Source organism: Epinephelus moara, chromosome 21, assembly GCF_006386435.1.
Source record: "Epinephelus moara isolate mb chromosome 21, YSFRI_EMoa_1.0, whole genome shotgun sequence".
Classification (NCBI taxonomy): domain Eukaryota; kingdom Metazoa; phylum Chordata; class Actinopteri; order Perciformes; family Serranidae; genus Epinephelus; species Epinephelus moara.
In genome coordinates, this window is record NC_065526.1 from 36,383,473 (window position 1) to 36,396,925 (window position 13,453).

The 13,453-nt window shown below is 40.7% G+C and overlaps 2 protein-coding genes across 2 annotated transcripts in view; one reads left to right on the forward strand and one right to left on the reverse strand.

Annotated features, from left to right (window-relative positions):
- Window positions 1-5,183, forward strand: tmem70 (transmembrane protein 70). Its single transcript, XM_050033802.1, has 3 exons — window positions 1-250; window positions 1,990-2,089; window positions 4,518-5,183. The coding sequence occupies exons 1-3, from the start codon at window positions 89-91 to the stop codon at window positions 4,961-4,963; spliced, it is 708 nt and encodes a 235-aa protein (XP_049889759.1). The 5' UTR covers window positions 1-88; the 3' UTR covers window positions 4,964-5,183.
- Window positions 5,184-8,357: 3,174 nt separating this feature from the next.
- The window catches only part of cdc14aa (cell division cycle 14Aa), a 19,864-nt gene continuing 14,768 nt past the window's right edge, over window positions 8,358-13,453 (reverse strand). Inside the window, exons 11-14 of the mRNA XM_050033795.1 lie at window positions 11,100-11,325; window positions 10,885-10,976; window positions 9,654-9,794; window positions 8,358-9,435 (exon numbers count right to left, since the gene is read on the reverse strand). Coding sequence (XP_049889752.1) covers window positions 9,387-9,435; window positions 9,654-9,794; window positions 10,885-10,976; window positions 11,100-11,325 — 508 coding nt within the window. The 3' untranslated portion in view covers window positions 8,358-9,386. The remainder of the gene's footprint in view (window positions 9,436-9,653; window positions 9,795-10,884; window positions 10,977-11,099; window positions 11,326-13,453) is intronic.

Consider the following 13,453-nt stretch of genomic DNA (forward strand, 5'->3'; position numbering starts at 1 on the left):
ACGAAGAAGAGGAAGCTGAGAGGATAGTATTTCCAGCGCAGAGTGTGTGAAATTCAATGCAACAGTCAGGGTTGTTAACGAACTAACAATGTTTTCAGTGAATATCCTGCGGAGATTACGACCCTGTGTACTTTCTCAGTCCTACTGTAACATTACGGCCGCGCGACAGTTTTACGTGTCCTGCGTCAAAGGAGTAAGTGGGAACCAGCACCATGCTGTCAGAAGGTCGTTCCTCAACCTGAACTACAAGGTAACGTTACTGAACTCCAAGCCGACTTTGTGTTTTCTAGAGAGATACATAGCGTAGTCAGCAAGCTAATACTTAGTGGACATGTTTATGTGACTAATGCAAACAAAACTAGAGACTAGCTCAGTTTGCATTAGCAGCTAAGATTACTGTGTACTCAGCCTAAATGACTGTCTGCCATCTGTGCTGAAAATGACTGCATTCTTTTGGCAGCAGTAGTTACATACATTACCAACTAAAAATGACAATAAAGGACATTATGTTAATGTATTTTTTTCAGGAAATGATAGAGAGACTTGTTCAGATGCAATTGTGGAACATCCTGTTGTAATTCAAAAACATTAGGCCTACTAAAGGCAAGACAAAACGTTTTTTTAAGGATCTGATTTTCTGTGTTTTCTGTTCTTTTTGTTGGAACTGTTGCATCAGTAGAGTTACACACACACACACACTCTCTCTCTCTCTCTCTCTCTCTCACACACACACGCACACGCACACACACCAACCAATTTATTAGGTACACCTTGATAGTGCTGGGTTGCACCGTTTTGCCCTCAGAACTCCATGGCATAGATTCAACAAGGTGCTGGAAACATTCCTCAGAGATTCTGGTCCATATTGACATGATAGCATCACACAGTTGCTGCAGATTTGTCAGCTGCACATCCATGATGAGGATCTCCCGTTACACCACGTCCCAAAAGTGCTCTATTGGATTGAGATCTGGTGACTGTGGAGGCCACTGGAGTACAGTGAACTCATTGTCATGTTCAAGAAACCAGTTTGAGACAATTTGAGTTTTGTGACATGACGTGTTATCCTGCTGGATGTAGCCATCAGAAGATGGGTACACTGTGGTCATAAAGGGATGGACACAGCCAGCAACAACACTCAGGTAGGTTGTGGTGTTTAAACTATGCTCAGCTGGTACTAAGGGGCCCAAAGTGTGCCAAAAAAAAATATCCCTCACCTTTACAGCACCACCAGCAGCAGCCTGAACCAGCAGGATGGATCCATGCTTTCATGTTATTTACGCTAAATTCTGACCCTGCCATCTGAATGTCGCAGCAGAAACCGAGACTCCTCAGACCAGGCAATGATTTTTGAATCTTCTATTGTCCAATTTTGGTGAGCCTGTGAATTGTAGCCTCAGGTTTGACATGTTGTTGGTTCAGAGATGGTGTTCTGCATACCTTGGTTGTAACGAGTAGTTATTTGACTTACTGTTGCCTTTCTATCATCTTGAACCAGTCTGGTCATTCTCCTCTGACCTCTGGCATCAACAAGGCATTTTGATTTTGAAAATCCCAGTAGATCAGCCACATTGAAAGTCACCTAAATCACCTTTCTCTCCCATTCTGATGCTCGGGTTGAACTTCACCAGGTCATCTTGACCATGTCTCCATGCCTAAATGCACTGAGTTGCCACATGATTGGCTGGCTATTTGCATTAACAAGCAGTTTAACAGGTGTACCCAATAAAGTGGCTGGTGAGTGTGTATATACACACACACACACACACACACATATATATATATATATATGTATGTATATATATATTTACACACACAAAACCTTTACAGAAATGTGCCTTTTTCTGTCTAAGTGTCCTGTATCTGTGACCAGATAGAAATAAACTGAAATGTGTTAAGGACTTACTCAGGGTTTTTATTCTAACACAGTAACTAAACCCTTACAAAAGCCAGTTTTATTGTTTAATTTTCTTGTGTTTTTTTGAATAGGTGCAGTCCCACTGTCTGTCCACCCGCTGTCTCTCCACAGTGACCCACTCTGAGGATGGGAACCTCATTTACACTGGTAGCCTGGGCATGGCTGTTCGAGGTAAGTCACTTTCACTTTGTTATATCTGAAAGTATGTCTTTCCTCTCCTTTATCTGATGTAAGTTTTAATTAAGTTAGAATTCAGTAGTCAGAGGATGGCTGTGATTGTTATTCTTTCCACTATAGTACCAGGTCTGTAGTATATGAAAGGTATAATGTGTGAAAGCCCCAAACATTAACTGTTGCTTGTCTTTTTGTCTGTCTTGAGAACATAGTGCCCTTTTACTAATGTTGTACTTTTTTAATGTGGAAAAGTTTCCTGGTCTTCTGGATCAACTTTATTTTTATGTCTTTATAAAAACAAATAACCATAAATGGGTCACAGTCCAGTCCCACACTCAGCTCCTAACAACAGTTACATCATCAGTCTCATGTTTTACTCTTTAGAGTCACATTTAATGACTATGTGGAAATTGGATGTATTTGCATCACAGATGATGAACAAAGAGTGCATCCTGATCATAGGTCAGTTGTAAAATCACCACAGATGCACCATGGAGCATCTCTCCTGTTGCTGACAGCGCTGTCAGCCAAACAGTCAATCACACTAGATGCCAGTAGTGAAAGGATCAGCGTCTGGTTCTAAAGTAGTTTAGCTAGTATCATTCAGCATCATAGAGTGAACAGAAACGAGTCACACTGCTCTTCCTAAAACAAAGTAGGGCTGTAGGAAGCCAAAGAAAATCCTGGTCAATTGAAGTTCTATCTACTCTTCAACCAATCAATTGGTCGATGAGGAAAAAAACAATTTTAATTGTTTTAATTATTTGCGATGGGAGCTGAGCATTTATTCTGTGCTGATCACTGCACATTTGGCTGTTTTTTCTCTGCTCGAGAGTTGAAAAATGTTTAACTTTGTGTAAAATTCTGCACTTGTGACTGTGACTTTTTACCCAGCCATCCAGTCACAGTGGAGAAGGGGTGGGGCAAAGACCAACTGTCACATCTTACGTGTACAGGCGCTCAACAACAACAACAGCAAGCAACAGCAGTAGAGGAGAAATTAATACTGCTGACCACACAGAGCGGAGGGTCTGTTCTCTCCTCCTGTTAGAGCTCTGATCAGGCCCAAAAAATCAGGCCCAACACTACATGAACCCACACAGTGTCAGTCCAAGCCTGACCTGAGCCTGGTCCACTACAGCAGTTTTTTTTACAGAATTTCTACTGTAAAAAAAAAAGTTATATCTTGTCTATTATAATATATTTTTTTAGTATTAAAACATTCATTACAAGCTAAGGGCTGTTCCCTCGCACCATTTCTCCTTTTTCAGTAGTCTGTTGTCTTGTGCACAACATATTGGCAGAGCCCTCGGTGTGTGTGGTGTGCATGATGATCCATGGTGATGTGGCACACTGATGAGGATCACCGCTCTTCACTGCATGTTACACACATTCCCACTGTTGGGGAGGCAGAAGCAGACACTGCCAACCAAGTTGCCTTGTAGCCCCTCTCTCTCTCTCTCTCTGTCTCTTGTTTTCTGTCCCCCTCTCGTGCACGCTCTATCTCTCTCCCCCGTTTCTTCACTATTGCTCCATTGTTCACCCAGCTAAACTACTGTGTCCAGGAAACTTGAAATGCTTGCTTCAGCTCATTGACTTTGTCTTTACCCGCCACAATTGCAACTCTCAACAGAAATGAGAAGGAAACAAGATGGCTCACTCCATGGCTACTTCCATCATCAGCTCCAGAAAAAACAATGTGTTTAATTTTTTTTATTTTTTTATTTTGCTAGATTTACAAGCCCAAAGTGGCATTAAACTTGCCCCTGGCAATCGGATATTCATATTCATATATTATTTTTGAGCCCTGCAATGAGAATTTGGTCAGACAAGAACATATATTAAAGGTAGGGTCTGGAGGATTTTCCAGTTGATGTTTGTAAACACACATTCAAATTTGGCCCCTCCTATCAGGCTCAACTCTCCCGGGTGTACGGAGCCCGGAGGTACGGAAGAAGGCTTCACAGAAGAGGTTCAGGCAAGGCTCGCGCTGGTGCACACTTGGACACGCTCGGACACGCTCGGGCACGGCACCTGCGCTCTCTCATTGGCTGGGGAAATCTCCGCCCAGAAGCGGTCTGAGCTCACAAAAACATCAAAATACAGTTAAAGGGCAGGAGCTCTGCAAACAGAGTCACCACCACACATGAGTAGAAGCCCGTAGGTGATGATTAAGCAGGATTTCATTTGTATCTGTCTATATTTTGTTTTGTTTGAAAATCCTCCAGATCCTACCTTTAACAAACCAACCAGAAGGTGTCAGTGCTTAAAAAACAAAAAATAAAAGAAGAATTAGGAGCCTTTTCTGTGATGTCAGTGTTCCATTAATTTAATGCTGAAGGAAATGCATCCAGTACTGGACAAAATGCCTTGATGATAGCAGTGTATCTATAACCTGTGTTCTCTGAATCTTCTCTTTTGTCAGGAGTGAAGATGTTTTCTTACAGCACCAGTGCGGCCAGCCTCTTTCTCATGCCGCAAATCCTCCTGAAGACCGGATTAGGAGTCCAGAGCTTGGCTGTCCAGGCTGCTTTCTGTGGAATCATTGGATTCTTCACCTTCCTGACCCCTGTCCTCTTGCACCTCATCAGTAAGGGCTACGTATTCCGCCTGTACCACAACCCAGACAGAGACACCTATACTGCCATCACCTGTAGCATCCTTCTCACTGAAAAAAAGACTGTGTTCCACCAGAGGCAGGTCAGGATCCCAGCCGTCAGCAAGATGTTCACCACGTTCTACGCTGATAAAGCGGGGCTGCTGGTAAACCCAGACCTGTTCCTCACTCCACATGACTACAACCACCTGATGGGCTACGATAAGCCCTTCAGCTTCGACACAGACGACATGGACAGACCAGAGAAGAGCTGAACTGCAAACAAGTTAAATGTGATGTTAGTATATGAATTATGTCTACAACTTCAAACTTCACAGTTTGTAACACTCACATTTCTACCAGGGTGAAACATCCACCGAGGACTTAGCAACCAACATAATTTCCCAATCAAATTTTCGTTTTTTTTGTTGTTGTTTTTTCTTCAGTATTTTAATGGCTGTTTCATGTTAATAAATTAAAACATCATCACCACGACCCATTGTCTGAAACAGTTTCCTTTTGTTGGTCTCTGCCACTGTGTAATGACAGCACACATTCACTTTTAGGGCCCTATCTTACGTCCGACGCACAGCGGTGTGCGGAACGGTGCACAGTGCAGCGCAGCTTTCATTGCTAGTTTCAGACCAATGTAGTTCCATATCCAGCACCCATGTTGTTTAATTAGCAAATGTATTTACACCAATGGGTGTATAGGTTTTAAAATGAGGTGTGGTCAGGTGCATTGACTGCATGCTGAGGCAGCAGACTGACTGCACCATTGACCCTACAAAATATGCTCAGAAATCAGAATGGCCCAGAGTTTTCCTGTTATTTAAAGGGCGCATCATTATTATTATTCAGATATTGAGATGTGCCTACAAAGATGGGCTTAAAATGCTTGTACAGTCTGCTTATTAGGCACACAGGAACATGTGGATGGGTTCCCGGTGGGTGAAATAATACATCATAAATAAAGACAAATAATGACTTTATGTAAAATGTTAACATAGTAGAGATCGGAGCAAAGCTGCAGAGCTGCTGTCTGACTCCACATTGAGAGAGGCTGTGTGCATTTACGCAGGAGGAGCAGCGTAACTTTATTGATTGTTTAAAAAGCTAAAAGTTAAGTTCTGTTTCCTCTGGCGAGTTTCTAAATGTCCCACGGTATTAGCTGCATTGACAATACTGCTCTGACTCAGCAGAAGACCACTCACTGCTCCAATTTGCCAAATCCACCATGTAAATAGCATTTGTACCTTGCTTGTAAAGGATATAGGAGATTACTCTGTGACTGGTTGAATATGTTACCCCAAAACCCACCTGTGATTAATTAAGGAACTAAATACAACCCCTTTGCCCCTTGCACCTTACTTTGCGCCCAGACTATGTGCATTTGAACTAGCAGAAGTGAGATACGCCTTAATGCACTTGCACCATTCAATTTAGAACATGCACTATAGATCATTTAAATAGGGTCCTTTGAATTTTTGGACATAATCCAAATTTCATTCAGAGGCAGTCATTTTTCTTATCATCACTTTTCAAACATTCGATTGCATACTGCTTTCTCAGTAAGACTGGATATCAAGTGTTTTAGTACGAATGTTGTTAATGATGGAACTGATTGCAGAAAAAGTTTTACGATGTCATACTTTGAGGAACACTGAAAAAAAATCTTCCTCTTTTGTCATTTAGCAAAGCAGCCAAATTTCACAAAGGAGCTCTTTTTTGTAAACTTTTTTTCCACAACATCTCAACATCTTGTGAGGTGAAGACTGTTTTGTGTGAGTGTTTACAATAGACAACCAGAAGACAGCTAAAGAGTTGTGCTCATTGTTTGGACACTGTGTGTGACAGTTCTCCTTACAATAGCTCTCTCAGCAGCTGATTGTTACCTGTGACTGGCACTACAGCACCAGCTTTGCGTACTTAAACAAGAGATTAAATAATGATGTCATTGGATTTAACTGACACAACATTATCAACCAGAGGGATCTTGGAGTTAATATTCACAATAATTGTTTTCATCAGTGCTTAATAACTGAATAAAGAAAACCTGCCAGAGTTAATCAGAAATCGAAGAATAGATGTTTAATGTATGTGCTTCCAAATAAAAGTTCACTGGTATTTTATTGTAGAGGGTGGACTTTACTCACTGACCCAAATTTTCAAACAGTTTTAAGTCGTGTGTGAGATCTTGAGTTCATCACTACACTGCATAATAATCAACTCTTTGATAAATAATTCCAGCATTACAAAATATCAATATCTCTACTTCTATGATGATTACACACATGCATAATCAAAGGAAATATGAATCATTTTCTCAGCATCAGCAAACTTTATTCTTCATTTTAAAAATAACAATCTCTGCAGCAACGCTAAACACACCTATATTATTCAATTTTATATCTCAAATTACTATTTTTCTTTCTTTTGAAACAACCAGTGATTTGAGAATACATTCCTAAAATAACACCGGCAATGACGGTCACACATAATCGTAGCGGCACACTTTCAAAACCGAACAGCATTTCAGCATGTTGCAACAAGCAAACACAAAAATTCTCAATACATACATTTTCTCTGAAGAAAGAAAAATGTTTTAACACAGCTTGACAGACAAACAGAACAATTTCCCTTTATTATGAATGGCTTGCATGAATGACCTGCTGCCAAAATTATTCTTCGCAACTAAAAATACCTTCCAAATATTTTATAATAGTTTTTGTGATTTGAACCCCTGTGATCCTTTTCTGTGCCTTATTGTGCTTGATAAATTTGACCTACAGTATATGTATATAACTGTTGATACTCAGTGTTTCTTGCTCGATATAAAACAAACCCTTACTAATAATGATGTCAAAGCATTTAGTTTAATATGGTTCTAATAATAAAGTGCAGTTGCAGCTGAGAGTCATATGGCGTTGTTTCCACTCCTCCACTGGCACAACTTCTACATTGTTTGAACAGTGATACATTAAAGGGATAGTGCACCCAAAAATGAAAATTCAGCCATTATCTACTCACCCATATGCCGAGGGAGGCTCAGGTGAAGTTTTAGAGTCCTCACATCACTTGCGGAGATCCGAGGGGAGAGGAGGTAGCAACACAACTCCACCTAATGGAGGCTGACGGCACCCCAGATTAAAACGTCCAACAACACATAATTGAAACCACAAAATATCTCCGTACTGCTCGTCCGTAGTGATCCAAGTGTCCTGAAGCCCTGACATAAAAAGTTGTTTGGAAAAATGTCACTTGAACTCTGTTTTTAGCCTCATTGTAGCCTGCAGCTCTAACTGCCTCTCTGTGCACCGCACTCACGTGTGTGCACTTGCGCGAGACATTGGCACAGTGTTCATGTGTGTTCACACTGGTCTCGTGCGCAAGGGTGCGCAAGGGTGCGCAAGGGTGCGCAAGGGAGCACACGTGAGCACGGCGCACAGAGAGGCAGAGGCAGAGCTACAGGCTACAGTGAGGCTAAAAACAGAGATCAAATGATGTTTTTCCAAACAACTTTTTATGTTGGGGCGTCAGGACACTTGGATCACTGCGGACGAGCAGTATGGAGATATTTTGTGGTTTCAATTATGTGTTGTTGGACGTTTTAATCTGGGGCACCATAAGCCTCCATTAGGTGGAGTTGTGTTGCTACCCCCTCTCCCCTCGGATCTCCGCAAGTGATGTGAGGACTCTAAAACTTCACCTGAGCCTTGACACCAAAATCGTCTCTCTGTCACATGCTAAAACTCAGTTGTAAAGTATGTTAATTATTGAGAGGTGCTTACAGCAGCATTGTTCTCAGTATGGTGATGGTACCATCCAAAGTTGGTATTTCTTTTTATTCAACAGCCTGTAAATGAATATCCTCTGGAGGAAAACAACATTATATTTATAGTCTATTTTATGTCTTTATAACTCTTTGCAAGTACTTTTACAAGTATTTTTGCACCCATACCAATTATCACTGCCAGAAAAAGTCTTCACAATGTTGAGGTTTTTGCAGGTTAAACAGTCCACCTCTTTATAAAGTTGCTGAAATCAGCTCCGCTTCAACCAGCTGCAAGAGTAAAATACTGTTAAGCAGTCAAAACATGAGGGATAATGATCCTATAAAATATATAAAACTCTGAGTGGGGCCATTCACCATAATGAGCAGTTTGTTACTTAAAGTACACTTTGCTAATGATACATCTGCACTAATACTTAGTAGGCTTTTGAAAGCAGGACTTTTACTTGAAATGGTACATGTACATTGTTTTGTTACTACTTGTACTTGAGTACTTGCAGATGTTTTCAGCCTACTAGTACTGTACGTAGATTTGTCAATAATAAACCTGTTTACTAATTAAAGTTTGTTCATCATTATTTAATACATGTATGTGAAATTACATTATTTTTCCGCAATTTTGTGTGTTTTATCTTCCAACATACCATTTGCTTTTATCTACTGGAGACTGGAGATGTGTTTTGGGTGCCAGTGTTAAAGAAATATGTGTTTCCCTACTTTGAGTTGACTCTACAGACCTCTGTATTCTGTGAGTCCGTGCAGGTACTTTGTAAGACAAATAATTAAAACATTTGTCAAAGGTGAAAAAATGTTTAAGGCCTAGACAACAGCAGCATGTTGGTAGTCCAGTTTTGATGTCCTCCTCAGTCAACTGTGAGCAGAATGGAAAGGTCCAAACTGTGAAGTCAGTGAATGACAGAAGGCCTGGTGCTGAACAGACTGAGGCTGAATGGACTGGGGAGACAGTAGAAGAGAGAGAGGAGTTTGCTTTATAATTCTTTCCTTTGATTGATTCATGCCACTGAGGCTCTCTCCTTAATGTTTGCACAATAGTGGTGTCACAGAGTCACATAGTTACCTGTGTCAGCTTATTAACCTGTTGGTGCCATTTAGTTTTGATCCACTGTATTCAAAAAGTGTATTTTAAACAGGACAAGAACATGAACACTCACCTTTTGATTTGCGTGGCGGTGGAGGACGAGCTTCTTAACAGCCTCTTAGAAGAGGAGGAAGAGGAGGAGAAGGAGAGGGGAACTTTCGGGGACTTAGGGGGTGGGAGAATGGAGCATTGAGAGGCCTTGGACAGGTTTAACCTACAAAACAAAAAGGACAATCAACTGATTATATGTTTCCAAACCATTAAATCGAATGTAACTAACAATTATATCAGCATAATACAAAGATTTGATGTGAAAATTTAACAAACAGGAACAGCATGTACAGCGAATGAGTGAAAAATGTCAAGAAATTCATGATACGCAAAGAAACAACTCAGATCAATTGACTAATGGAAACACAATAAAAGTATAACTTTATGTTCCATTGATACAAAACATGAATGAACTGTATATGTGTTAAAACAAAACATTTGAAAGGTTAAAGATCCTTGAAAGCTCTACACACCCGCAGTGGTTACAAGTATGTCACGTGACATATGTTGCCTGAGTGAAGGTCAGGGTGAAGATTGATTGATTGATTGATTGATTGATTGATTGATTGATTGATTGATTGATTGATAATTAGTACCTTATATCTTGTTTGTTTAATCTGCACAAACAAACAAAATATAACACGTTTCGCTGTTTCCAGTCTTTGAGCTAAGCTAAGCTAACAATGTATCTCATTTAGCGTAATTAAATATACTGATTAGCATATTTAACTTACATCTGTCATAAGAAAGTGTGAAAGTGTATTTTCTGAGGTCTTGTTCAGACTACCAGCCCAGATCTCGTTTTGGCATATCCAGATTGTATCCAGATGATTTGAGAAAGTCCAGACAGCCGAAAACTACTTGTAATGAGATTTTTAATTGGATCCAGGCAACGTAGCCATATCTAGAGTATCAGCAGTGCTAAGCAGAATCCCTGCTCCCAGCGACTTGTGAGCTCAATTGTCGGAGTGCGAAGTCATGGACCCCCCATTTCTAATGCTTTCGTGTTGGAAAGCCATGTGGCCAGACGCCTACATTGTTACAATAGGAACCCATGCAAATAGGCTGGTGATGTGGACCCACAGATCCAAACTGATCACATGCATCTGTCATAAAGATCTGGTTTAAGAAACCAATCTGAACTGCCTGCAGTCTGAACGTGGCCTAAATGTCAAACTTCTTTTAACCATAATGACTACAGGCATAACCCCAACCATAACCCTTACATTAACCAAGCTCAAATCACGTTGTACCTTGAGGATGAGGAGGCTGATCTTGGTGGTCGTTTTCCCTTCAGTGCTCTGAGTTTGTCTCCCTGAGTCAGACTGCCTTCCTGACAGTTATTCNAGAGAGAGAAATTATGAAAAGAAAACATTTTTTGAAATTGAATTGTATGAAAATGTACAGTCTGCATAGAGGTAACACTGGAAATAGTTTTAAATGATGTAATCCTCATTCTGCCCCTCACCTCATCCAAACTGTATGATTTGCAGAGGGTGGTCTTAATTGACAGGTCATCCATGCTTGAGAGTAGGTGGGACATGGCTTCCTGTTTCCCCCCCTCAGAGTCGGGGCTGTGAAGCTGCTGCTGTTGACGCTGTTGCTGTAGCTGCTGCCGTCGGCTCAGTCTCTGCTGAAGGATCTTCTGTTTGGAGCGATGGACGTCACCCTGGACCCATAAACTGTGCTGTTTCCTACACACACACACACACACACACACACACACACACACACACACACACACAAGGAACAGACAACACTGTACCATGAGACGGTGAAATTCTTAAGTCATACGTACTGGTAGAAAGTCTTTTCTGGGCATAATAAGTGATGACAAAAATGAAATGCAGAAGTGTCTCCTACTTCATTTTAGTAGTATTAAGCAAAGTAATCTCATTGAAGAAAATTCTTGAAAATAACACACTTAGCTCATTTGTTGTAAGCTAAACAAGATTTAACACTGATCAGAAGTAAGTCTACAGCCATGCTAGCAGCTCTTTGAGGATGTACTAAGGAACAGTGGAGCTGTGGGATAATGCTAATGAGGACTTTCTACTTAACTGGTTGTTTCACCTGGCCTTACTCTCTGTCCCTGTCTCCAGCCCCTGCTCACTTCCCTCAGGCCATGTCCTCTCCTCTTTCCTCAAATCTGCCATCCTCAAACCATCCACTAGATGGACTCAGACTTTCTTTCCATCACCTGATGTCCCCTTCCACTTACACAACTGTTCCCACTTCCCTCTTAAGTCACAACGTATACCTGTCAGTTCATTGTGTTTGCAATCTATTACCCGTCTCCTGGAACCCCACCTGCCTGCCTGTTTCTTGGACTTTAGAATCTTTACCTTGTGATCCTGTATGTTTTTTGCATCCCCCCAATAAATCATTCCACTGTCCCTGTCTGGGCCCAAAAAACAGATACATTTGTGAGCTCATGTTTTGTTTTCTCTGACAGACAAGTCGTCAAACAGATTCCCAGCTGACCAAAGGCCTGTACTACGAATCCAGTTCAACTTACCCTAGATATCTTTTCGTTGTCTGGCTTGACTAACCTGTCACACTACTACTACTACTACTACTACTACTACTACAAAGCTGGTTATCAACTAATTCAGTCAACTCTGGGTTTTCCTATCCAGCCACAAGGGCGTTAATGTGAAAGAGGTGGGGGTGTTAATTATGAGTGACATCATCAGAACCATGAATGAAGTAGGCTGCTTCATATGATATGAGATGAAATGGTACTAAGGGTGTCTGTGATTGCGAGACAGTACAATGTCAGTTGCGTGGGATGTAAATGATACTATGATATGTAATATTATAGTGGAAAATGTAGAAACATTGAAAGTACATCCAAAAATTTACCATCAGGCAAGACTTAATTACATGTAATAGTATCACCAGGCTATATGTGACATTAGTACAGTATATACAGTATTTTCTGTTATTTAATTGGATGATGAAACTACTCTGAATATATCACATACAACACTTTAAAGTGATGTCCGACTGTCTCTGCTGCTGGAGTAAAGGGTGGAAAAGTGGCCTCGTTAATGACTGACGAGGTCTATCTGACCCAAATGTTGCATTTATAATAATGGGAGCAAATTAACTGTGAGTGGATTATTTTTCTAATAAAATATCTTTTTTTCCCAGTTCTCATCACACAGGTGTACTCTGTTTATACTGGTCCAGCACTCACGCAAAGTCCCATGTTGTGTTGCTCTGATTGGTTATAGATCTATCAAATGTGTCCAGAGGAGGTGTCCTTTGTCTTTTCTTTGTGTCCAGAGGCATTTTAGCCTACGACCATTAATTAACACCCCTTGGAAATCACAAATGAACTGAGAGGTTCCAGACAATCACATTGGTAGTTTGGTCTGGCGTTTTTCAGGCTATTTGTGTGCCTCGACTGTCTGCATTTGAGTCCTTCTTCCTTTGCTGCTCACATTCACCATCACGACAATGGGATTTGTGACAATAAAACATAGTATAAAAATTCACTAGTCTTATCTTTTAATCTCAAAATATTATCCATTATCTCCATAATTATCCTCAAGTCATCTCACCAAATAGAAAACAAGTGAGAGTTGTTCATATTGTGGAGCCACACAATTTCCTGATGTTAAATTCAGACAAAACTGAAGTTATTGTTCTTGGCCCCAAACAACTCAGAGACTCTTTATCTGATGACATAGTTTCTCTAGATGGCATTGCTCTGGCCTCTAGCACTACCGTAAGAAACCTCGGAGTAATATTTGATCAAGATTTGTCTTTTAATTCTCATTTAAAACAAACCTCACGGACTGCATTTTTTCATCT